The following is a 26,351-nucleotide window of genomic DNA, read 5'->3' as shown; positions in this document are numbered from 1 at the left end:
GCAGCAGAGAGAAAGGAGGGAGGAGGGTAACGAGGGGGAGGCTGAGTCCTTCTCTACAGTCGGTCATTAATATTTCAAAGTGTGTGCCAGCCTCTCTCAGCCCTGCAACCAGCACTCAGCTACAACATGAACGTCTGACTAACCACCATGACGGACGCAGGGAGGTTACCAGAGCTGAGGGATTCAGTCCGTCACCCCCCCCCAGAGAGAAATATTCCCCGTCTGAACACAGACGGACTGACTGACGACACAACCTTACAGACACGAGTGAGGGAATAAAGCAAATACATCGTCATGTGAAAAGAGGAAAGAAGACACTGAAACAAAAAGGGGGGGGGGGGGGGGGGGGGGACCTGATACAGGACAGAATCAGGTTTTTGATGAACAGACAGACGCACGTTCAATGTTTTATGGTGAAGGTTCGGCTCAGTTTAGGCACAAAACAAAGATTTGGGTTAAATTTACCACGTCGTTAAGACTAGGGCTCCTTTGTTGTCATGGTTACGGTAACAAGCACATGGTTAACATTTTTAAATGTTTTTTAATAGTGCCATGAGGCCAAGAAAAAAAAGAGGACAAATTATGAATTAAACAAACAAACAGAGGTTATGAATTAAAGTTGTGTTTTAGTAGTTTCTGTTATTTGGGGCTGTTAACGCCGCTCTGTCATCTGCGGTGTGTTTGCAGGTGTGACCAGAGGAATGTCCAGGTGTGTGGACAGAACAAGCAGAAAGTGACATGAGAAGAACATACTCAACTTACTTAACAGTACTTGAGTAAATGTACTTAGTTACATTTCACCACTGGTCCTAATCATCTTCAGATCGCTGCTCTGAATAACACGTCACACGACACAGACGACTGTCTGACTGTCAGGTCCAGACTGATGAGCCTGTCGGACTGACACGTTTGTTTCCAGCCAGGTAACTGCTGAGCGTTTAGCAAATGTATTTAGACTGTGATTATAATCTGCTTTTAATCCTGAGCGTAAATGTCAGCGCAGGGCACCACGTGGTCCGCGAGCCCAAAGGAAACTGACTGTTTACAATCCAATTAAAAACGCCTCAATCTGTGGCGGCGACAGCGACGCTGTTCTCTCACAAAACATCTCAATCTGATTCCCGTAATTCAATTCTGTTCTATAATAATAATAAAAAAAATAGAGCTCCAGGCGGGAATCAGCAAAACAATTTCACTGCAACTGTCGAGTTACAAGAAACAGACAAAAGCAGTGATCACACGGCTCAATCTACGAGAGCCAACGAGCGACAGCTGAGATTTCCTCATGAATGAAGTTCCTCAGCTCTCGTGTCTCCTAATCTCATACAAACAGTTATATCATACACACTGATGCTAATGTTCATGTTTCATTTGAACTGAGAACTGGAGCCTGAAGAAGCTGCTGCACACACACACACACACACACACACACACACACACACACACACTTTGCAATGAAGTCTCAGAGGACCTTGATACTGCATTAGTCAGTATGTATGTGTGTGTGTGTGTGTGTGTGTAAGTGCATCCATGTATACGTCGATGTGTGTCACTGGATATGTGTGTATCCTTTCACCCCTGTGTGTGCCAGTATTTAAGAGTGTGTGTGTGTGTGTGTGTACATATATTATGTTGTGGGGACTTGTCTTCCTTATGTGGACAAAACACAAGTGAAGATTTAGGTTAAGGTGAGTGCAAGGGTCCAGGAAATGAATGTAAGTCAATGTAATGTCCCCTGAAGTGATGGAAAGATGACTGTGTGTGTGTGTGTGTGTGTGTGTGTGTGTGTGTGTGTGTGTGTGTGTGTGTGTGCACTCTGCTTACGAGTGGGCCAGCTGCTGCTGGCTCAGAGGAAGCAATCTGCATTAAATAATTCACCAGCTGCTATTATACAACAATTACTACAGTGCCATCAAAGCTCTGAAAACACACAAATACACACGCACACGTGCACACACACACTCTCTCTCGCTCTCTCTCTCTCTCTCTCACACACACACGCAGAGAGTTTCATACAACACGAGTACAGTACCATCAATCACAGACGAGATAAAACCCGGTGATTTATGTTTCTGTTGCTGCATGTTTAATTAATATTCATACCTGAACAAAATCGCTTCTCTTAGCTGGTGGGCAGTGATTCATCCGCAGCGACACACACACACACACACACACACACACACACACACACACACACACACACACACACACACGTGAAGAAAACAGCTGAGAAACACAATCATCCAGAGAGGAGCAGAGGAGGAGCAGCAGCCCCACAGAGAGGCTGCGTCCGGCCTGAAAGGAGGAGCTTTTCCCTCCACCGCAGGACAAATGACTGAGCCACACCTTCAGGACGCTCAATCGATAAATCAAACCATCAGCAAAGCTCAGCTCCTGTCCTGAACGTTCCTGTTCTTGCTGCTAACAATCACGTCTTCAATGAGGAAGGTAAAGGTGCTTTCATCTGCTTCTTCTTCTACTGAAAATACAGTAAAAACTGCAGAACTTTGAAATAAACTGTCAAAATATCAAATCAAAATGTGTTTCTATGCTGTTTTTTTTAAGATGTTTAAATCGGCTTTGTTACTATAACATCTGTAGTTATCAGTCATTCGATACCAGTTTTATGATGCCTGCAATTTATGCAAATAACATTAATCCTGGTGTTACACACGATGTTAATAAAGCTTTGTGAAGTTAATGCTTTGCATCGTTTGTGGATAACTGTGCAGACTTATCATCCAAACAAAGAGGCGAGTGTGAAAATGCTCACAGGGCTCAGGTTCGGTTGCAAACAGTTTGAGACGAAGAATAAAAAATCAAAAAACGCAGGAGGCCACAACACAATCACCAAAGTGTTTTAATTTAAATATATTATCTATGCTTTAATGCTTTAAATCACATTTCACTTGCATGAAGCTTGTGAGTGTGCACTGAATCCTGACTGTTGTTACTGCTGCTGGCTGGGTGCAGCGAGTCTGAAGCTGAACTTCAGAACCCCCCCCCCACCCCCACCCCCACCCCCCACCCCCCGCCGGCCTCAGAGGATGTCAGCGAACAAAATATATAAATCTAAATAAAATAAAACTCGCACAACAAAAAAGAGCTCGTTGCACAAGCTGCTCTCTGTGCTCCTGCAGTTTGCTTTTGCTGAGCTGACAAAATGAATTTCCATGCTTATAGAGCAGAATGCTGTCAGTTTGGTGCGAGTGGGGGAGGCAGGAAGGCGAAGTGAGCTTCAGAATTTTAACTACGTTTTTTATTTTTCGAGCCTGGAGCAGCACCAACGATTATCCAGGGGTCAACAGTCACTTTCTGCTTACTCATCCTGCGCTCAGCTGGTTGATCTGATGAAATCATCCCAAAAGCATGAAGCTAATGTCTCCCTTTATATCCGACATCTTTGAAATTAAACCGTGAGAGAAGACGCGAGGAAGATGAAGGCCGGGAGCAAAATGTGGACAGAGTGAAGCTGTCTCCTGTCCAGCGTCCTCACACTGCTGCACCGGTGCTGGGACGTAACCAGAGACGGTCTCCAGCAGGACGACCACTTGTTAAGACGATTAAAAATGACTGGCGTTCACATTTTCTGCACAGACAAACTGTACTCTGTCTGTGAGGAGCGAAGCAGGAAGTGCTGTGAAATGTCTCAGGGTGGAGGTCGGGTCATGAATCCATAACAACAACGAATAAAATGAGCAAGTTGAGGATTAATGGTTAAATATCACATATCGTGAGAGGCTGCTGCAACTGTTTTTCAAGGTGTTTTTCCTGTGAAACCAATCAATAATCCATGCACTGCATTTGTGATTTAACCAATGAAAGAGCAGCATTACAGGTACACGTTGTAGTTCATAAGTCAGCCGACAGTGCACCTGTGGCAGAATAAAAGCTGCAGAGTGTTACTATCCAGAGAGCTGCACTGACTGCAGAGTCGTCACTCACTGTTTTTGGTTGAAAAGCTTCCTGCCACAGATCAATACGGACAAATTACCACAAGACAAAACATAAGAAACCACCCGAAAAGCTTGCGCTGCTCAAAATAATTAAAACAACGGATATCAGAGGCGACAGAGAGCAGGGGAGGGGGTGGAGCTGCTGCAGCGCCTCACCCTCCATGTAGAGTCCAGACACGTCGCAGTTATTTCTGACTCATCTATAACGGTGAAAAGGCTTCAGAGGACACCGTCTTCAGGAGGAAAAGCTTGTATGTGTCATTGTGAGATGCAGACCGATGATGTGTTCAGGCTGTTAAAGGACCTGTTAGAGCAGCAGAGGACAGTGAACGCACCGAGTGAATGAAAAGAAATCCTGTTCCACAGAAATACTCAGCGGTGGAAGAAGTACTCAGGTATTTTACTTCAGTAACAGTTGCAGTACTGCAGGGTAAGATACTCTGTCTCAAGTGAAAAATATACTGAGAGAAGTAAAAATACAGAATTACTTCAGAGTGATTATATCACTGGATTATAATCGTTGTATGAACGTGTTCATCACTTTAACGTTGTGGCTCGTTAATGTAGTTTATACACGACTGTAATTTACCTTTTGATCATATGTCATCATTCATAACATTCATAATAACCTGAATCTGCAGTGACTTGTAACTTTGTTATTAAATATGGAGTACGAGCATAAAGTACAAGTACCTCAAAACTGTATTTAAGTACAGTACTTAGTTACATTCTCCCACAGGAAGTAACAGAATGAGTGGAAATGAAAAGCATCAGCTGGACTGACTGCAGGTTGGTGTGATTTCATATGTGAGAGTGATGAGCAGCATCATCATCCTCATCATCAGTGAGGGTCCAGCACCAGATCCTGGTCCTGCATGAGAGACTGTTCTCCGGCTCGCCCACTCGCTCCCTCTCTCTTTTAGACTGCTCATCTCTTCAGTTACATAAATTACACCAAACACCAGCAGCAAACAGAGCTGCCGCCCCCGGTCCGAACCCCGCTGCCCGAACCGGGACCCTGACTGCGGCTCTGGAGCCTCCTGCAGCACTTTGCTTCCACCTGTTGCTCCTGGAAACAACATCAAACCTTTAGAAACAGGGACACTCGAAGGTTTTATCTGCTTCTGCTTCTCAGTGTCTCAAACTGAAGCTGTATTCATCTTTTTGTTCGGCACATTTCTCAGGTCACTTCTTCTAAACACAGCTGAAGGAGCTTGTTACAGAGCTGCAGGACTGAATCAGCAGCAGACAGACGCTCATTCACGACGAGCTGCTTCAAACATGCTAACGGCTAACAGTGAATGCAGCCAATGCAAAGAAATGACAACTTGCAGTGCTGCATGTTGCATTCAAATGTCATCTGATTCAATGTAAAACGAATGTCTTGTCACTACAACAGTGCTGCTGTGTCAACCAGGGCAGGATCAACCTGAGAAGCTGATCCTCGTCCCTCAACAGAGGGAGCATTCTGTGCTTCATGGTCCTGAAACTGGACGATACATTAAAACCGGATTTATCAGAAAACATCATGGATGCTACTGCGAAGAGGCAGAAACTATTTCTACCCTTGAGGACGCTCACACAGCGACGTGCAGACCAGAGCGAACCTCGATCAAAGTGCTTCTTTCACTAATCTTTCAGATATCTAAATGTTCAAACTGGATAAAAGCCGGAGGAGAACTGTGACATGTGACAAAAACCAGCTGTCCACGAACGCATCTGATTACACTGTTTATACACGAAGCATTCAAGGCTGCAACTAAAGGCCATTTTTGGTTACGGATAAATGTTTGGTTGAAAAAAAGTCAGAGAAAGTTGAAATCTGCTCACAAACTAGTAACTGACTATTAAAATAGTGACTTTTAATAATGTACAGATTCAGTATTTCAGCCCGTTCAGGTATCAGAGTGTCGTAGTTCAGATTAGAGGTTAACGTGTATGAGCTCAGGACGTGTTCGTGGCAAATAAATCAGGCATTTTAAGCCAAACCTGATTGGCTCTTGGCTCTAAGCAGGTGGTTTCTGTGCCTAAACCCATCCAGAGCTCGACCACAGAGTCGTCACAACATAAAATTGGAAATTACAACATAAAGGAGCAGAAATGTGCAGTGGGAACTGACTTTCTATTTTCCCTCTCAGCCTGTCCGTTTTAATCTATGTCCACCTGCCTGTCTGACGACCTGATTGGCTGTCTCTGTCCGTCTGTCTCTCTCTGATGCCTCAACCTGTGCGTCAGCCATCCTGCCACTGTGTCTCCTCCGTCTGTCTGCTGTGATAAAAATAGACCTCGTCTCTCCTGTTAAACTATTTACCGTCTCTCAGCTTGAGTGCAGCGGGTGCAACCCGCCGGGCGCTTCCCCGTCCGAGGCGTGCGTACGACCTGATAACTGGGCTGTTTATCACGCTGAATATTTCCTCCAACATCAGTTTGAGAAACTACCTCAAGGTGCTGTTATCTTCTGTTTCTAGGCTTCACTGAGAAGACGCAGAAAAAAACTGACCCAAAAGTAGAGAACAGGAACAATAAAATCCTGAACACGGCAAAAACTGTGAGCTCCAGAAAGCTGCAAGTGTATGTGCAGCTTAGTCTATATCTATTTGTTGTTATTTTCTTGATAAATCAGTTGATTTTTTGTCTTATATGATGTCAGATAACTGTGGAAATACTAATTATAACATTTACAAATCTGGAAACAGCAAGTTTTGTTATTTTTTAACCACTTTTTCCTGGAAAATGTTTGAAATTTTTGATCAATCAACAAATTTGTTGTTGATAAACTCTATTTCTATCAACAGACTGATCATTTCATCTTAACTCTCAGGAAATATTTATGTCAACTGGAAGATCTCATCCAAAAATTAAAGAAATAATTACAAATGGCAGAAAAATGAAATGAAGATTAAAGCGCGACATAAAGAAATGCACGTGGAGTCCAAGGGCAGGAAAATGCTAATTTAAATGAATCACATCTGCCACCACTCTCTGAACGTCACAGCCATCAGTGCGTCTGCCTTTTATTTCAGCAGTTTGGTCGTGGCTGGTACCAAACATTACAGACACAGTGCTCATAATCAAACTCCCCTGGGTGTCACAAATCAAGTACGTCTCAACTTTTGCTGCGAACCACCTTAAACCACAGAGAAGAAACCAGCAGCACCTGGAGGGAAGTGAGCGCGCTCTGCTGAGCTGCTGATTCAGGCGAGGAAACACCTATTCAAAGAACAAGAGTCTGACCAAGCACTAACAGAATATCCAACAAATCTGCAAAGAGTAAATGCAAGCTGATGCACGTTACCATCCGTTACTGTTCTGCAAGTATGACGAGCTAGTTGACGGAGAGAAACAGCAGGTGGAGCTACTTCTATGGTCTGGGCCATTAAAACATCGCAGAAGAAGAGACGCAACGAGATGACGTCATTGAATCAAAGCTCAAACGATGGAAGTCATTTCTGTTAATCATTATTGTGAGGAAGGTTACAGCCTCCTCATCGCTCCACACACATCTTAGATCATCATTCAAATAAAAGGAAAAACGTCCTGAGAATAATATTTTTATATGCTTGTATATAATGTCCATATATGTAGTTGATTTTCAGTCTGTACCCTTTTCTATTGTCTCTTTTGTTCTTTGCGTTGGATTAATAAAGTTTTATCTTTGAAGGGTTGAAGCTCACGTACTGCAGAAAAACGGCCCAGTGACTGTTTCTATCATCAGTTATCTCACTGGGTTTTAATCACTGCTGCATTCATGTGTAAGGAGCAACCGCGACCTCTGATGGTCGAAGTTTTTATGACAGCAAGAAGTCCGGCGACGTAGTGCAAAGAGCAAGAAAGTCTGCATGAGAACGAAGGTCAAACAAACGCAGGAGACTGTCGCTCATGTGAAACTGAGTCACTGCTGATGTATTTTAACTAATAAAACTTACTCAGGTTGAGTCATGAGTCAACAGCAACGCGCTTATTTTAAGCCAAACATGATCTTCTCCTAAATCTAACCAAGACGACGATGGCGATCGTGATGAAGGTCCAGTGCGCCTGACGCTGATGCTCGTCAGCAGTCATATATGTTGGTTTGGGAGTCATTTAGGTATGAGGACGTGCTGGTAAGGAGCATTTTACTGTTGTAGTTGGTGTGTTGGAGCTAATAATATTTTATATATAGTTAGTAAAATCTAGTCAAATAAATGTAGTGCAGTAAAAGTATAATACTTCCCTTTGAACTGCAGTAAAGTGTAAGACTGAAGTGTAGCTGCGGTTCAGTTCTCGTCTCTCTGAGCAGGATAAAAACTCTGATCTGATCCCACAGAGAAGAGAAGTGAATCACTCTGGACTCTGTGTACTCGCGGACCCCCCCAGCCTCGCTTCTTCCTGTCCCTGCAAACATCTCGCACCATAATCAGATTCCACAGAAGAAATCAAAAGTCAACACAGTCGGCGGCGGCGAGCGGCGAGTGATTAATGAATGAAATCAGAGTTTGTTGTGGCACCAGAGAGCAAACGGCTGCTGCTGCTCTTTTCTGTTTCCGAAAGGATAAAAGGAGTCGGCATCGTTCTGTCAGGGAGGATTCCCCCTGTCCGCCGAGGAGCCAATGGGCAGGCGGATCTGAGGACGCGACTTGTGACCGGAGGGTCACAAGTCGCCCTGTTGGATCCACAGCGGTCGAGGGCTTATGGGAAAAGTTGTTTGTTAAATATTGAAACGGCAACGTTTCTTTGTTTAAAAAGAAAAGTCACACTCTTCGTACTTGTTGAGTCAAGCTGCTCCACAGCTGCGTTTTTACTTATTTGCGTCATTAGAAATGTCAGTCAGAGTTTGAATGAGGTTTTCTTACATCTGGAGCAGAACCAGGAAGTTTAACAAGCAGCAGGAAGCGGTGCAGCAGGTGATATGTGGTTTTCTTATATACCTGATCTTCGCATCTCAGGCTTCATACAGGTCGACCTGATTGGTGAAGGCTGTTGGGGCTGAAGGCGCCCTGAACACCTGCAGACGCCGGTCAGCGTTTTCAGCGCCGCAGTGCTGAATGTTTCCGTTTATCGCGTTGCTTGTAGCTGTTACTTCAAATCCATCACCACAGACTGAAAACAAAAGCTAATGTTACAGCTTTTCCACCATCGTCCAACTCGGCCCTCCCCACGGAAGACGATTAACAAGTCATTTTTTCCAGCGTTTTTCATCAGTTTCCTGCATTTTTCACCTTTAAAAACAACAGCTTTTGCTACTCGAAAAAACCTCCTCGCTGTTTCTCTGTTTGATTGATTTGAGCAGCCGTAAACGACACAAAACATCAGCACTGTGAGTGAAATCACTTCCTGCCCTCCATCTAATGAGGAACATGTTGTTTGTCATTACATCCAGCAGGTTGTAAAATGTTGATACTCAACGTTTTCCTCCCAGGAGGAAGATTAAAGTCTGCAGAGGCCTGAAGCACGGAGCAGTGTTGTTAGCATGTAACTGAGACCACGATCTTCAACCCTGACCAAAGAGCTTCGGTTTCCTGAATCCAAACAAACGCAAACACTCTTCGTCTCTCGTCGGCAGCCCTCCGTCTCACACGACAACAGGCCCTCACTGCCAGGGATGCATCTGTCACAGACGTTCAGAAAAGCTTTCTCTCGCAGCCTTCGTGGCGCTCACACGCTGCCTCCTGTGATTGTTTCTCATCTGTCAGTTGAATGCGAGCGCTGCGGCTCAGGGGGTATCTGAAGAGGCCGTAAAAACCCGACTGGTGGCTCGATTTCTGGCTTCCTGACGTGTCGCTCGGGGCAGCAGGAGGGCTGGAGAGCTTTACCTGTCACCTCTGTGCAGCTCTGTAGACGGTTTTTGATCTGATGAATGCAAAAATGCATTAAATGCAAGGAATGAGATGTGACAGGGTGGCTGTGGCTCAGGAGGTGGAGTGGGCCGTCCACTGATCGCAGGCTGGAGCTTTGACCCCCACCTCTTCCTGCTGACATCGACACCAACGTGTCTATTAAAGCAGCCGTGTACCATTTATGTGTGCAGGTGCAGCATCCAAAGTATTTTAAAAATGGCCGTTCATTTTCCTCCTGCAGCTTTGCAATTATCTTCATCATCAACTTTTCTGACGACTGAGCTGCAGACTTTATACGTGGAGGTAAAAGCTGAATCTGAGCAGCGACCGCAGGAATGCTGACCGTGATCTGTAGTAACAGAGCACTAACGCACTGAGGGTTCAGGGTTCAGCTCCCACCGGGGCAATCCAAGCTTCAAATGTATGCAGTCACGTCGCTGTGAGGCACTTTGGATAAAAGCATCTGCCAAATGGCAAATTGTTGCCGTCTCTGTCTCGAAAATGTCAAACTTTTCAGAAACCCAAAATAACAGTCGTGTTTTTAACTTGATGACAATGCAGTTCAGAAGTTTGTCCCGTGGGTTGGAAGAGTTTTAGAAACCCAGAAGTATGTGGGTGGAAGAAGTATTCAGATCCTTGACTGCATTAAAAGTACCAATACTTTCTGCTTTCCTCAGTTTTAAATAAATTCAGTATCTTTTGACTGTTGATTGGATAAACAGCACTCGAAGACGTCAGCTTGCGATGGACATTTTTCATTATTTTCAGACATTCTACAGACAAAATGATTGATCGACTAATCAAGCAGCAGCTGGAGCCGTGGTTGGGTCGAGCAGCATCACGATGCTGGACACTTATTTACAGGAACAAATGATCTAATTAGCTGAGGACGGATCGGCGCAGCACCGTCAGTCACGCAGTCGTTGTGGCGAAGACGGAGCTGAACCGGCAGACGAAGCTTCTGACGAACCGGACGATCTTTGTTCCAACCCTCATCTCCCGTCACAAGGTTGTTACTGAAGGACTGAGGTCGTGGATACGAGCGGCTGAAATGAGCTTCCTCTGTCGGGTGTGGCGTCTTCACACCAAACATGAAGCAAATGCTTCACACAGCGTGATTACAAAGTCAATGCAAAGAAGCGAATGGACACAAATTTGTGTCAGTTTGCACCAGACATCCAGGATCCTCCAGGATCCTCCTGAGTAAGTCTGACTGCTGGACACCCAGAGCAGAACCAGAACACACCGGAGAGATTATTTATCTCAACTGGTTTGGGAACGTGTTGGGAGGGACGAAGGTCTGGAATTCAGTCTGCTGCCACCACGACCCGACACGGGTAAGAGGAGGAAAATGGATGGATACACTCAGATTGTAAAGGACACACACACACAAACACACACACACACACACGCACACACACACACACACGTTCATGCAATGTGAAACCCTTGTGATGAACACTCAGGTGGGACTGATGGCCTCATAGCTATGACCTCATGTCTGTAGCATCAAATAACACACAGGCCACGTGCTGGAAGACACACCGATCAATGACTGCCAGGATATAGATGATGAAAGGTCTGAGAGTTTTATCGCTCATATGGAGATTTAAGAAGAGAGAAAATTTACAGTTTTTAACATTTTTGATGACAATGTTCATGAGTCAGGTCAGTTTTTAAAACGCTCACTTTCTGCAGGATCTGTTCGCGCCTCCTGCGCCGTGGTTACGGTCAGGAACAGATCACAGCTACGACTGATAAAAAGGAAATGATTTATTGCTGGTCTGTGATGGGAGAAGAACTCTGATCTCATGCACTGATGTCAGATGCACCACAGGCCACAACCCCGACCTTCACGCCCTAAAGCTTGATTTATGGTGACCGTTTCACAGCGTCAACCACATGACGACGAAGGCCCGGCACGCCTGACGCTGATACAGAACCACTGATGGAACTACGTGCCAGGACTGCGACAGCTACAGAAACACCACGTCGACACGTCTGCTGCTCAGCGTCACAAAGAAATGAAAGGATGCAAACACAGCTACTGGAGGACATATTACAGCATGACACAGCTGATCTCATAGAGGACTGAGGACTCCTATTAACCCCCCCCCCCCCCCCCCGTCAAGCATAAATCTGGTCTCACCTTCCACCATGACACACATTGTTATTGTTCTGAACCATAAAAGGAGAAGTTTCAGGTGAAATGTTATTCTGAAAAAGTCAAACATTTCTTCGCTGGTTTATTGTTTCTTTACATATTTTGCCATCCTGTTGCTGATCGACTAAAATGTACTGAAAACTGCAGAAACGACCTTTGACTCGCTGCACGTCTTTCAGTTCCTTCTTGCTGCACAACTAATTACCATCTGCATAGTTACTGAGCTGAAGACCTAATCCTCAGAAAAGCCCTGACATCACAGCACCACTGCTGGATTGACAGCTGACCTCTGTGAAGTCCAGAAACATCAGAACAATGACAGCGCGGCACCGGAGACGCTGGCGGATCATCACAGCATCACTTCAAAGGGAAACTTCTCAGGATGCAACAAAGGCTCGACCGCGGCGTCCACGCGCTCAGCGTGGAGTGATGGACAGATGGATGAACAGATCTATCAACAGATCAATGGACATTTGATGGATGGAGGGAGCCGAGGAGAGGAGGAGGCCTGATAGAAGGATGGAAGGACGTGGGAAGTAGCTCTGTTCTGTTAGCGGACTTCTGTTAAAATCCTTTTACTGCTCTCAAAGGTGGGTCAGGACGCGGTCAGGTATCATCACTCCTCCGAGCTCATCGTCCAAAAATCAAACATTTGAAGCTGCTATAATCAATACTTTTATGTTTGCAGTGGATCAAATGACGTGAAACAGAGATTTATCTCCACTCTCTGCAGCTCCGTTCAGCTCTACGGAGATTTTTACTGTCGTTCAAATGGTTTTGTTTTTCCAACCTGCGACTCGACTGTTTCAGCAGCTGCAGGCAGCTCTGATAAACCCAACGCTCACAAACAGCAGACAGACACAGTCAGAGACGAGATGCCGAAGAAAGTGGAACATTTAGCGGCTACAAGCGCTAGATGCTTTTCCTCAGGAGTTGTGGAGATCAAACAGAGCAAAAAGAGAGTGAATACCAATCACCAGACGGGAAGAAACACGACTCCAAATGAATGATGCTGTTCTGAATCTGCAGGCTGTGTAAGTGGACAAATGCTCATCAAGTTCGCTATATCAACTTTACACAGTGATTCATCAGCGTCGTGTTTCCACTGCAGCATAAAGGCATAAAGCATGCGTTGGCCAAGACGTGGAGTCAGCGAGGTTGACCTCCTCACGCCTACAGGAGCTTCACCTGACCTGCATGTATTTGGACTCCTGCAGGAAATGCATGCAGATATAAAGACAACATGCAAACTCCACACAGAGCGGCTGCAGCTGGACATTCTTTAACGTGCCAACCTGGAAGATTTCAGTCCTGACTGACTTGGTGACACCCGTAGTTTCTGGTGGTAACAGCAAAATGCAGTTTAATACTACAGGTCACATAATTCTGGGGGCAGCAAAACAAACTATTTGTGCATTAATAAAGAAGTCAGGCGATAATTAGCCTTTTTCCATCATTCTGAGAGCAATTGTGATCTGATTGCATGGTGCACGCAGCAGGAGTCTGCAGGCAGCAGGAGTCTGCAGGCAGCAGGAGTCTGCAGGCAGCAGGGAACAGTGAAAGTGAGAGCAGCTGGTTGTATCTCTGAGAATTTGAAGCTGGTTTGCAGCCTGTCGCCTGCAGCTCTTCATCAGCTCACTGTAGCTGCTCCTTGTTCCATTATTTCATATTTCAGTGTTTTTGGTAAACAATAGTGGTCAGTGCAAACCTCACTGATGAACATGCTGCATTTCCTGCGATTACTTCACAATAACTGTTCTTTCTACAGTCAAATGCTTTTAATGTGAAGCTGCAGCAGTAGGAAATGTTTGTTTTGCATCAGCAGTAACTTAATAAAGCATGTTTTCTAGGAATGTCGACACCCAGTTCGTAATACTACAAATATATAAATATTGCTATACTTTCATTAGCACTGTTAACTCATTCAGCGATAGTGACTTTACAGACGTTTAATTAAATGAAAATGAAAATCTGAAGTTTCTGAAGGCCTGATTTTCCTTTTGTACATTTCATGTTTTAATTAACCACTTACATGTTCATTTGAAGTTATGGCAAAAAAAAAAAACATAATCTATTGGGTTTAAAAATATATGTATAAAAACAATTAAATTACTGTATGATCAGTGATGAACATTATGGTGCAGCACTGGGATGATCTGTACTAGCTGCAGGCACGTAGCATAATTAAATCACATCTCAGTGTGAAATGATTTCCTCTTCCTGTGCGACCACAGTGATCAAACATAATCCACGCTCTGCGGCCTTCTGCTCCGCACCCAGAGAGCTTACTGAGAAGCAAGACGCTTTTTCTCTGAACAGCAGAGTCCTGCCTGATATTCATTTTTAATTAGAGCTGCACTTGCATTTCCGTCCTGCTCAGTGTGTCATGTTCGGAGGCTCCGCTGCGCTGCTGGACTCTCATCTAGAGCTGCAACCTACGGCGAGATGTGCCGCAAGAAAGCACTTCGCTGTGTATCAGCTTCTGGCACGTATTAAAAAGTGATCAGCAGGGTCCATTAACCATTACATGCTACATCCTGACGATGTGAGCTTTGCATGTCTCCTGTTTGTCGCTGAGATTCATCTGATTCTGATTTAAATGTGAAGAAAGCACAAAGAAACAAACATGTAACATTAAAGAAGTGAACCATGTTGAAGAAAATCTGCATGTTGGCAGCTATCAATGACAGTGACGCTGACTCACCCCAGATTTCTGCTTAGATAGACGTCGGCTTTATAAACCAAGTTAAACACAAAGTGATGCTAGCTTTTTAAACTTTTTTAAGTTTTTTGCTGGCATGTGTGCAGTAAAACTCTTCAACTAGCTGTGACTGAAGCAAAAAATACACAAAACACAGTCTGCAAAACCTGTCATGACTTGTTTATGTAGACATTTTATTAATCTATCTGTTTACATGGAGAAACAGAACTAATCTGCTGAGTCTCAGTTTGTGCAGATAATAATGGATTTAATTTAGTTCATTACTTAAAATGTATTGTGCAACATTTAGCTACTGGCTAATTTTCCAAAATATTCAAACTTGTATACAAATATAAATTTCAACCAACCGTATGTAATATAAATACTGATTCCCACTCAGCCCCATGTTAAAGCCTCACAATAGAAAATAAGACAAGAAAGCTGCACTTTGTAAACCCTCTCCAGGTGCAGACTGGAAGGTGATGCAACTGCAACAAACTTCTGTGCATAATACACTGAAAATGTATACAAGGAAAAACGGCATGCAATTTGGTCGAACCCTGTTAGGCTGAGTCTGCAGAAGGTATGACTCACATCAGAGAGACAAGAGGACGGACACATCGTCATCACAGGGACGGAGGACAGCGTTTCATTGACACTTGGTGCGTCCCACCCTGCTGCCTGTGGACAAACACATCCCCCTCCCGCTGCCCACTCTTCACCTCTTTTTCTGACTTTTGAGTTAATCTCTTTCTTGGCTTCCTCCACTCTGCACTGCTTCACATGTCAGTGCCTCCACTTCCTCTTCCTGTTTGCATGTATTTTTCTCTCTGTCTTGCGTCCTCATCTGCCCTCCTCTCCTCTCTCCCCATCTTCATCCAGTCTTCCTACCTCCGCTGCCTGACGTCCTGTCTCCTGCTGCTGCTGTATCTCCGTTTCATTATATAAGCCTGATACAGGTTCTATCAACAGCTTCAGCTGATCAGTTTCATCAGTCTGCGGCTCACTGCACACATTCTGGTTAAATAAGACAAACAGCGTTATTCGTTTCATCATCACTGTTTAAGTTCAGCTACTCGACTTAAGAGTATAAAACCAGGCAGGAAGGACGGACACTTTCTAAAAAGGGATTTAGAAGGAACTAATGGAGTTATTGCTGGTTAATAAACCAAACACAGATGCTTTATGAAGCAGTTATGATTCAGTATTGAGAACAAGCTTTGGGTTGCCAGGTTGTGAAAAGAACTGTGGCTGGAAATCATCCTCTGACTTAATGTCTGACTCTTCAGACCTTTTGACCTCTGAACTTACGGCATATAAAATAAATCAACAATAAAAAAATATAGTTTTAACTCACAATAATGTCGCTAAGTGCTAATTAATTTGCTGCAGTAATCGATCCTGCGAATCCTCCACAACTGATGCAACTTTCTAAAATCCTTTTAATGCTCATTACCCTTTATCAATGACTCATTAACTTTTACTGCAGTATGATGACTCTTTATAATGTGACACACTCATGATCATTCATTAATGACTTGATTATCAATTATTCACCAGCAAGAGATATCTTCCCCCAATCTGGCAACCCAAAGTTCTCTTATTAATGGGTTATGTATTTTTAATAAATGATTTATTAACCAGAGCCGGATGAGAAAGTGGCACCAAACTCATGATTAGCTTTGAATTCCTTTTTCAGTTCTTTGGTTCTGTTCATTTTGATGAGCTTCACAGTGAATGATCTGAGGGGATTGTTCACTGGGCGATGATGAACAGATGATTTGTCAGCTGTAAAGTTTGCAGCTACGTCAGATTTCTGCTGTGCACGGATGCAGTTGGCAGAAGAAATGATGCAGTCTGACTGAGCCGAGCCATCCACCACATTCCTCCTAACTACTTCAAACTGCTCTTCAAATGCAGTTTGTCCCTGGCTCGCTGCGTACGAACAGCACAAAACCCCCATCAAATGCACAGTGACAACTCCTCTTATTTACAGCTGCAGCTTGCACTGAGTGTGCAGCGGAGTGTGCGTGGGTGGGCGAGAAAGACAATAGCTGGAGAGGAGGGAAGTGCAAAAACTGGAGACAGAAGGAGACGGATGAATAACGGGAGAGCGGGAGGAAGGTCTGTACAACAATGATGCCGTCCATCAAAAAGCCAAAATGTTCTGAACGCGCAGCGGGAGGCGACTGCAAAAATAGACGTGAACACGAAGTCCAGGCTGCGAGCGTGTGCGCTTCACTCCGAGGACGGCGAATCAGGACAAAGCTTAAAACTAGTAACAGCCGTGAATTCACACCCGCCTACAAAGTGTACACACACACACACGCTCTGATAAGTGCAGCACTGCGGGCTCGTTTAGCCCATTTCTTGGGTGTAATGTAGTGTTTACAGCTCCCCCGGGACCAGCCTTCCTCCCCCAGCTCCTGTCCTCATGGGAGGCGGGAGAAAAAAGACAGGAACGAGCCCGGAGAGGTTTGGAAACACACTTTCATCTTCTAAAACTATCAACTCCACCGTCTGCGCTGTCGTCATCTTCATCATCATCGTCATGGCAATCTGAAACCTGGCCATTCTGTCAGTCACCATCTTCATCAGCATCATTCATGTTCATCCCCGCCGCGGCTTTTTACTGATTACTGCTGCTGTGAGGTCTGTCGTCGTTCCTGCCTTTGCGTCACAGTCATCATCGCTGTTGTTGGTATTATCGTCCTCATCACCACAATCACCACCATCATCATCATCATCACCGTCGACAGGCTGGCAGCCATTCTGAGGAGGCCTCCTTTCACCAGGAGAGCGTAAACCTCACCAGTCAGAAAACACCTTCAAACACAGTCGGTGACGCTGCACACAGAAAGCGAGCTGGAGGAAGAAATACTGTCTTTCCGTCAAATCCCACCAAATCCACCTTTTCTCCCACATCTCACTTTTCTACTACATCCAACACATCCATAATACTGGAGTGTGGCTTCAGTGCCTCTCCACGACGCTCCTTTAAAGCCACACCGACAGCAAAAAGTGACTTTCTCCCAAGTTGTTGTTGTTTTTCACGTCTTTAAAGCTGCATTAAAAGCTGCATTAGAGTGCAACTGTTGATGAGCTGCAGCCTTTGCAGCTACAACTGATCGCTATGGGATAATGCTAAAATGCTAAATGATTGCAAGAACAGACCAAGTGGAGAATCTTTGTTACAGGGTTTGGAACCGAATAATGATATAAATTTGAATTTCAGGTGAGCTTATCAGTTCCTGAGTGTTAGCCATTTATTATTGCAAACAAAGGATACGTACCTGCCAGGACCTGTCGACATGACGCATCAATGCAAAAGCACGTTAGATATGACCTCACACGTGACAGATATGTGATAAACACTCAGTGTGGCTTCACTTTTTAAAGAAAAGGTTCGACGATGCGTCTACAACAAGCGGAGGACTGTTGAGGATGTTCATGGTGAGTCTGAATATATTTTAATCAGATTTGGAAACCTTGCGGACTTTATCGCTTTGACCGACGGTTCACATTCACTCTGGACCAACATCGATCTTTTGCTTTTAAGATTTTCCATTATTGTGTAGAAATACAACACATATGATGTTTTTTTTAAAAAAACTGACTTATTTTAATGACACAATAAAAGTCAAAGTAAGCTCTGAAAAGAATAAAAAAACATCATTTGACCTCTAGTTTTTTTTTTTTTTAACCACACTGGAGCAGAAACTGGGACTCGATAAGCAGCATAGATAAAATTTAAAAGATACACAATCCAACTCAATGATGTCTAATGTTTTCTCACACTCATCACATCAGACCAGATAAGGCTAATGTATTCCTTTCATTCATTTTCATTATGAATTCAATTGTTCTCTCACTTTGATGAATCATGTAACCGTCAGCACTGTGAGAGGTGTCACACCAGCTGTGTGTGTTTGGCCTCTTTCAGCTCATTGTTTTTGGCTTCAGAGCCTATAAATGTGATGTGTGTCTCAGCGTCTCGTCAACCAGCAGCATTTATCAGCGCTCAGATTAACCGACTGTGCACAGATTCATTAAAAAAGAAAAAAAACAAGTCGCCCAAACCTTGAAAAACGTCCCCCAGTGAAGAATCTAAGATGCTTCTCATTAAGAAAAGTTCTGAACGACGCCATCGACACCACCCAGTCGCTCTGTTTGTCATCTATAAACTCCGTCATTCTTTATTTATCAGCCTATCGATAATTCAGTCCATCACTCAACAGCCTGACAGCAGTCAGTAACGTTGGGTGAATCTACCGTTTAACCATCTGCAGTAAACAACAGAACAGCTACAGTCAGCAGAACGACCGTCTGCACCTGCAAGCCAAAAACACTCTTTCCAAAACACACAAAGCTTAGTTGGTTTTCACCACAGAAATCTGACCTGTTGCGTAAACAGGCCAACAGACAAAGGAGCAGCGAGCAGTGAGTCAGACAAAGAAGCGAACGCCTCGTTCCGCCTCGCCGTCTCTACTCGTCTGCTAACCGACCATCTGTGTTTCCGCTGCGCCGGCCTCGCTCCCGAGCTGCATCTTCCCTCTGTGATTACAGGCTGACAAAGCAGAGCCGAGCGCTTCTGTGTTGCTGCAACCACCTGAAGGTGAGGAGGGTGGCAGACGTGTGGCGCTTCATGGCCGAGCGCGGCGCTGATGGCTGACTGACACAACTCGCTGAGCTGATGTCAATCCACGCCAACAGGACGAAAACCACGAAACGCTAAAGTGTTAGCATGAGGAGCGACAGCAGGGGATTCAGATTAGCTTCTAAGTGGAAAAAAGGAGAACTTGTAGCTCTGAAGCTAAATGCTAACAGCCTGCTCTATAACAATATGTAGTGATCAACAAACTTACACGAGGAGCGAATCTACTCCCCGTTCAGTGTTCTGGTCACACACATTAACCCTCCTATTGTGTCAAAGTTGACACGTTTCAAGTTAAAATATTTCAGCAATGTTTCCTTTTTTGTTGTTGGAACATGACTTTAAAACAAAAAGAAACAGCAGTTTTCTTTTCCTGCAGCATTTTCAAGGCTCAAAGTATCCGCATGGCAGCTGACCGCACATCCTGAACACTAAAGTAGAAGCTTCAGTACGTTTCAGACAAACTAGTTTGCATGACGTGTAGTCCAAACACATCTGCAGGTAAAGGCGTTCACGAAGTTCAGTCTGCGTCCTTTCACACCTGCAGACACGTGAACAGTCGCTGTGTGAAGCGAACACGAATGAATACAAACGCTTTGCCGTGTTGCAGCCGCTGTTCCCGCATAACGCGTCACTGCGGGCACATTACTTTGTTTCAGACATTCATGTTCCCCTCAGGATGAACTGTAATAACTTCGGCCCTCCTCTGACATCCTTCAACGTTTTACTGTGTCCAACACTTTGGTTAATGACTGAATGGCTGCAAAACTAAATGCATTCCCATCAGCCTCAGCTGGGCTTTGCGCGTAGTGCTAGTTAGCAACTGTTAGCGTGCTTACACGCTAAATAAGACGGCGAACATGGGAAACTTTATACCTGCTGAACATCGTCACTGTGAGTATGTTAGCATGCTGATGCTAACATTAGCTCAAAGCACTGCTGTGAGTGGGTGCAGCCTCACCGAGCTGCAGACAGCACTGGACAGGTGACACCAGGTGTCAGACCAGCAGAACTAACAGCAGCCCACCACCTCTGATGCCTTAGACCAGGCATCTCAAACTGACTCCATAAAGGGCCGCGTGGTTGCAAGTTTTCATTCCAACCAAGGAGGAACACACCTGGCTAGAATCAATTAATCAGCTGATCTCAGTCTTCAGCTGTTAACTAAGTGATCCCTTGATGTTGATTGGTTGGCCTGATGTGCTCCTCCTGGGTTGGAATGAAAACCTGCAGCCACACGGCCCTTTATGGAACCGGTTTGAGATGCCTGCCTTAGACTGTCCGACCACCACTGCAGATTTCTGAAGTAGCTGTTCGGGTGAATTTTTCCCTCAGTCTGACCACTAGGCAATGCAGCACCTTGTAACACAAAGCATGGCACAACCCTTTGAAATGGTCATCACAGCACGTGAGGCACCGCAGACATCAGAAAGACCTCAAATACCACGTTTACCCCCAGAAACTACAGAAAAAAACACTTTGACATTACATCCCAGCATAAAGCTTATTTCAGCTTTAACATGACGAGCACCACGTGAAGCAAATAAACAAAGAAATGGCTGTTGAACATGATCAAAACATGCTTTCATGCAGCCTGCCGTCGCAGACGTGACCTCTGCTTCCGAAGTCGCGACCAAATCTCCACCGCAGAGTCGTCGTGAAGAGATCTCAGCATGTTCACGTGAAATTATGGCTTCAGCGTCGAGTTAAAACGCACAGAGACGTCCTGTGCAGCATATCAACCATCAAATACGAGTTAGACAGAAAAGCCAGCACACAAAGACAACTTGTTAACAACATCCTGGACGTCTAAAATCACAGAGTCTCTGTGGCGCAGATCGTGTGTTTGAGCCTCTTATCACCACAGGGCAGGCAGCCGGCAGACGCTTGTAGACCAAACCTCGTGCTATTAAAACCTGCCATAAACAGGGGGCATGCATTTAATAATTAGAGTAAGTTATACGGTACGACGGCAGGAGCCCTCGTCCTCGTTTTCAACACCTTCACACCTTTGTTGTGACACTGAACTTCCAATGAGGAGATGGAGACTGCACATCATCTCGCCTCTCAGCCATGTGGCTGCACACAAAGAAACCTGGACGCTGCAACGATGTGAGCCTGAGCGCGCTGCGATTGGCTGGCTGTGACTTCACAGGAGAAGCTTTGTTAAGAACATCACAATATCGTTTGTTCGCAAGAGACGGAAAATACTTGACCAGCTACACAGATGTGAAGCACTTTTAGGCCATTTTAATGTAAAAAAGGGTCCAGAGTTCATGTAGAAAGATATGTAAACACTTCAAACCATAAGCTGATCATAACACTGAATGTCTGATGCCATGTTAACTGTTTTTCTGTTCATGTACAGAAGGAGATGTGCTTTCTTTTATAAAATGATCAAGCAAAGCATATTATGAGTAAAGCTGCAGCGATCCGTCTGCTGATTAGTCAAAAAATGTACAGTTTTCTTTGTCTCATGTACTCTAAACTGAATATATTTGGGTTTTCAACCGTTAATCAAACAAAAATTTCAAAAAGTTTGCATGTTTTACAGTTTCTGAAGATAATCAGCACATGAATCAATCCTGAAAAGACCTTTTCACACAAACTGTTTTCTCGATCTGCTCAAACACTGACTGAGGGGTTTGAGCCAGCTCATTTCTCCCAGCAGATCCTCCAGAACAATTCGCACTGAAACCTTGAATTGTGGTAAAAACGGCACAGAACATTTGCGTGAGGCCACATCAGCATGATGTGTACCAACAATAGCTTTGCGAGGATTATGATTTCTCAGGGAAAACATCTCATCCTTTGTACGGCAGCATGACGAACCCCGGCTGTTCGCAGGCGCGCTCAGCACAGCCACGGGCGCTTCCTTTGTCTCAATGAAAGTGTCACTAGCAGCGCAAACATCACTAAATAAAAACGCCGCTGATCACGTCCCCCAGAGGCGAAAGACTTCTGCAAGCGCTGGATTTCATAATACCTGACCCAAATTTCCAAGCAAGGTACCGTGCACATTCAGCAAACAATGCATCACATGTCTGCTTGGACTAACATCAGCGTCATGGTGAGGAGAGGCTCTGCTTTCACCTGCCCAGGCTGGAAGTCTCAGTAAGAGCATCATGTCATAACCCAGCAGTCACAGTTTCACGTTTCATCTGCGCTCACACCAACAAAGAACTTTCTCTGGGCGTCTGTGTGTGACGGCGGAGACCATGACTGACCAGCATCTGCAAAAGAATCTGAAAAACATCTGGCTGCACCTCTTCCCATCTCTTCTCTCCTCCAACTCGCTCCCATTTCCATAAATTATGGAGGGAGGCTATATTTGGACTCGGTGACGGGGAGCGAGGAGGGGGGGTCTGGAGATGCTTTGTTCAGCACACTCATTCAGCTTCACTTTAATGCTCTCTGCATGCTGATGGCCATTTATTGACGAGAGCTCATTACAGAGACTCCTCAGTCACCAAAGATGTAACACACAACCTTTTGCATGTGCACATCAGTACGTTTTAACCCCCCCCACTGTCCACTGCGCGTTTCCCATTGGCACAAGAGACGTGGGATTATTAACCCGGATCACCCATGAACAAGCACGATTAGCAACCTGTAAATCAGCCATGCAGAATGTGTTCAGGGTGTCTGACACGGTCTCCGGCACCTCACCATCTTGGACCGACTCCCTCCGCCGCCAACAGGCCGAGCGGCGGAGGAGAAATAATCTGCCGACAGCGGAGCTCTGCGGCCGGAAAGCAGCCTTAAAGCAAACGGAAACAATCAGACCTGGTGAGACATTTCGCCACGTTTGTGTGTAAATTCACCGGAACCGTTCAGTGCGCGCTTCGTCCGAGCGCCTGAAAACAAAAGACAAAGAGCACAGCGAGGATTGTCAGCCAGCCCCCCTCCCGCCCCCAAAGCTGCTCTCTTGTTGATCTGCTTTAATTAATTCAGTTCACCAACTCGTGAATCTTTTATCTCCCTGTCCCTCCTTACAGGGCGGGTGGGTATCACTTTCATGACAGGATGAGAGCGAGGATCGTGGAAACGCGCATGAAAACATCCCGAGGAGCGCACGACCCGCGTGCGTTAGGACGGAGCCAAACTGAGCTGATGGAGTAAAGGTGGGGGTGCTCATTCCTGTACATCCAGGGAACAGAAGGGTGGAGAGATGACATTCCCACTTTCTTCAAAATGAGCGTGTTTGTGCGCGCGCGCCGCTGGACTGCCTACCTCTACAATCAGCGTCCTCTCCTCCCCACACACGGAAACGACCCAGAACAAAATGGGAAAGTAGCAGGTTTTCCAGCAGAATCCCGGGAGCCCCGCTTTCCTCCTCCGCCTCACTCCTCCTCCTCCCGTCGCCATGGCTGTGTCCCCGAAATCCCCCCCTCCGCTTTCCGCCGGTGATGTCCAGGCTCCTGCTCCGCTTGTTTACCGGAGGAAACGGTCCGTGTGCTCCCGCTTCATCCCGTCTCTGTGTGTGTGTGTGTCCTCTCACTCTCTCCAGGTTCGCCAGTGCAGACGCGCTATTGGTTCCCTACACTTGACGAGCGCCCATTGCGCAGGCTCATTTAGGTAGGGGGGAACAGCTGGGGAAGCCTGGCGACAAGACAGCGCGGATGCAGGTTGGTCGGTCCGCTCGGGTATCACTGAGGAGGAGAAGGGGGAGGGACAGGGGGAGAGAGAGAGAGAGAGAGAGAGAGAGAGAGAGAGAGAGAGAGAGAGGTGTGATGGATGTTGTTGCAGTACCGCTTTGCCAACACGGGGAGCGCTACAGAGGCAGGAAGACTCGGTATTTAAATTTTTCCCCTAAAGCGAATTTCTAACAAGAAACTGTCAATGAATGAACAAAAACACACATTAAACAAATGCAACCTAAAACCAATAAAGATCTGAACTTCTGCATGAAGTCCACACATTCAGCCAGTGGGATACTTCCTGAAGTTCACTTCTGCTCCACCATCACTGTATCCGTCCTCACCTCCTCCATCACCAGCTGGTACGCTGCTGCTGCTGCCAAAGAGAGCAGTACCTGCAGCGTATCAGTGGCTCTGCTGAGAAGGTGATTGGCTGCAATTTGCCATCCCTCCGGCACCTGCACATCTGGACCTGCACGCCTCCTGGACCTGCACACCTCCTAGACCTGCACACCTGGACCTGCACGCCTCCTGGACCTGCACGCCTCCTGGACCTGCACACCTCCTAGACCTGCACACCTGGACCTGCACGCCTCAGGACCTGCACGCCTCCTGGACCTTGAGGCAAGCAGGAATTTTAATGGTAACGTGAAGGACAACTGAACACAGCATTTTTTTATCACCAAATACATCAGTTAGTATGTCACCTGCTCAGGTGTTCGCTGCATACAGCCTGCTGTTTATGATTGCAAAGTGTTAAACATATAATCACACCCACACTCAAACACACACACAAGCATGTAACCAACACTGACACTTAAGTCCTGATGTGAGCATGTTTTAGGAAACAACTTCTGCAGTGAAAAAAAGCCAGAAATATTTCACCTCACCTCAAGTTTTATCTTTTGAAAGACCAGGTCGTTAGCGTAGCTTAGCTTATATTAGAAGACAACAGCTGCACTGTGTCACACCAGCGACAGGTTTGACTGCCTCGTAGCTCAGCCTGTTTCTACTCACATGTGCTAACCCTGAGTGTACGGTACGTGTGCATCTACTGCGCAGGTGTGTGGAACAGAGAAATTACCTGAAGACTGAGAACCAGAGGCAGAACTAGAGATTCACCATTCAGAGAAATTACACCACGTGTTGCAGACCATAACCTCCTTTTACTTAAAATGCTCCGCGGCCTCTGAGGCAGGAAATCAACATAATGACTCCCGTCTCACTCGATCGAAACATATAATCAAAACTACTCTTTCTCTGAGGAGCGAGCAGCCACTGTTTACATCATCCTGGGTCAGTTTTCTCTCACCTTTTTCCACAGGCCCTTAAATTATGAATGAGTGAGCACTGATTCATAATGCATTTGTCCTCCGGTGCCCTCAAAGGTTGTACGTTATATGTGGAAAAACACAGAAAAATCTGTGGTGCGCTGCAGAGGAAGAGATGAGAAGAGGTTTTTCATCTTTACACTGAACTATTCCATGTCTGCGCGAGACGGTGAGGAACAAAAGCGAGATACAACAAGAAGCAGCGAACAAAAGGAGGAAAGGAAGATGCAGCAGAAACAAACTTCTCCATTTTGCTGCTTATGGACCCTTTCATTTCCTCTTAGGTGTGCTTTATATCTTCATGCCTTGTTGTTGAGGGCTTGCTGTCATGACAATAATAAGATGCTGATATTTAGCAGGTACACTGTTCACCATGTTGTGTCACAGATGTAGAATTCTTCAATAAACACAAAGACGGCAGAGTTTTTTTATTAAACAGGTCCGCATTGCAGCGACAGCGCATGTGAGCGGCTCTGCTGCAGCACGGACCTGAACAACTGCTCCGATTGTTACAACGGATGCGGTTTTTGTCAGGGAGGTGGAATTTACGGGGAACTATGGGAGCTATGGGTAGAACCCAGATGCAGACTTGATTCAAATAATTAAATTTATTAAACACAAAGAGAAACACAACTAAGGGAACTATGACTATGAGAGATCTAAGAACTACACTAACAAAATAACAGAAACAAAAGATCACTCCTGAAAACACGGAGGAAAAAGGCACTATGAAGAATAACAAACGAAACAGAGGATACTACTACAATAAACTGAAAATCGGCTATCAAGCAGAAACCAAACGACAAAACTAGACTATGGAAAATACAATAAAAGGAAAACTCACCGGGGACATGGCACAGACATGAACACAGACAAACCAAGGGACAACTCAGACACGGACAGAGATACGGACATGAACTGAGAAAACACTACGATGAAACACTTACATGAAACGCGACATGACAAAGAAATCACAACAACAAACACTTACTATGGGGCTATGGCTATTGCTATGGCTATGGCTATGGAAACGCAGACAGCAAGGTACCGCAGACAACGACCCAACAAGAACAGGGGGGAAGACACGGA

The 26,351-nt window shown here is 45.3% G+C and overlaps 1 protein-coding gene across 1 annotated transcript in view; it reads right to left on the bottom strand.

The window, feature by feature from the left end:
* The window catches only part of mmp24 (matrix metallopeptidase 24), a 57,230-nt gene extending 33,555 nt beyond the window's left edge, over positions 1 to 23,675 (bottom strand). Inside the window, exon 1 of the mRNA XM_041955134.1 lies at positions 23,525 to 23,675. Within this exon, the coding sequence (XP_041811068.1) occupies positions 23,525 to 23,659 (135 nt within the window). The 5' untranslated portion in view covers positions 23,660 to 23,675. The remainder of the gene's footprint in view (positions 1 to 23,524) is intronic.
* Between the last annotated feature and the right edge of the window lie 2,676 nt (positions 23,676 to 26,351).

The sequence above is a fragment of the Chelmon rostratus genome, chromosome 2, assembly GCF_017976325.1.
Source record: "Chelmon rostratus isolate fCheRos1 chromosome 2, fCheRos1.pri, whole genome shotgun sequence".
In the NCBI taxonomy this organism is placed as follows: Eukaryota; Metazoa; Chordata; class Actinopteri; order Chaetodontiformes; family Chaetodontidae; genus Chelmon; species Chelmon rostratus.
The sequence above is the reverse complement of the archived record's forward strand: the minus strand, read 5'-3'. Positions and strand labels throughout refer to the sequence as shown.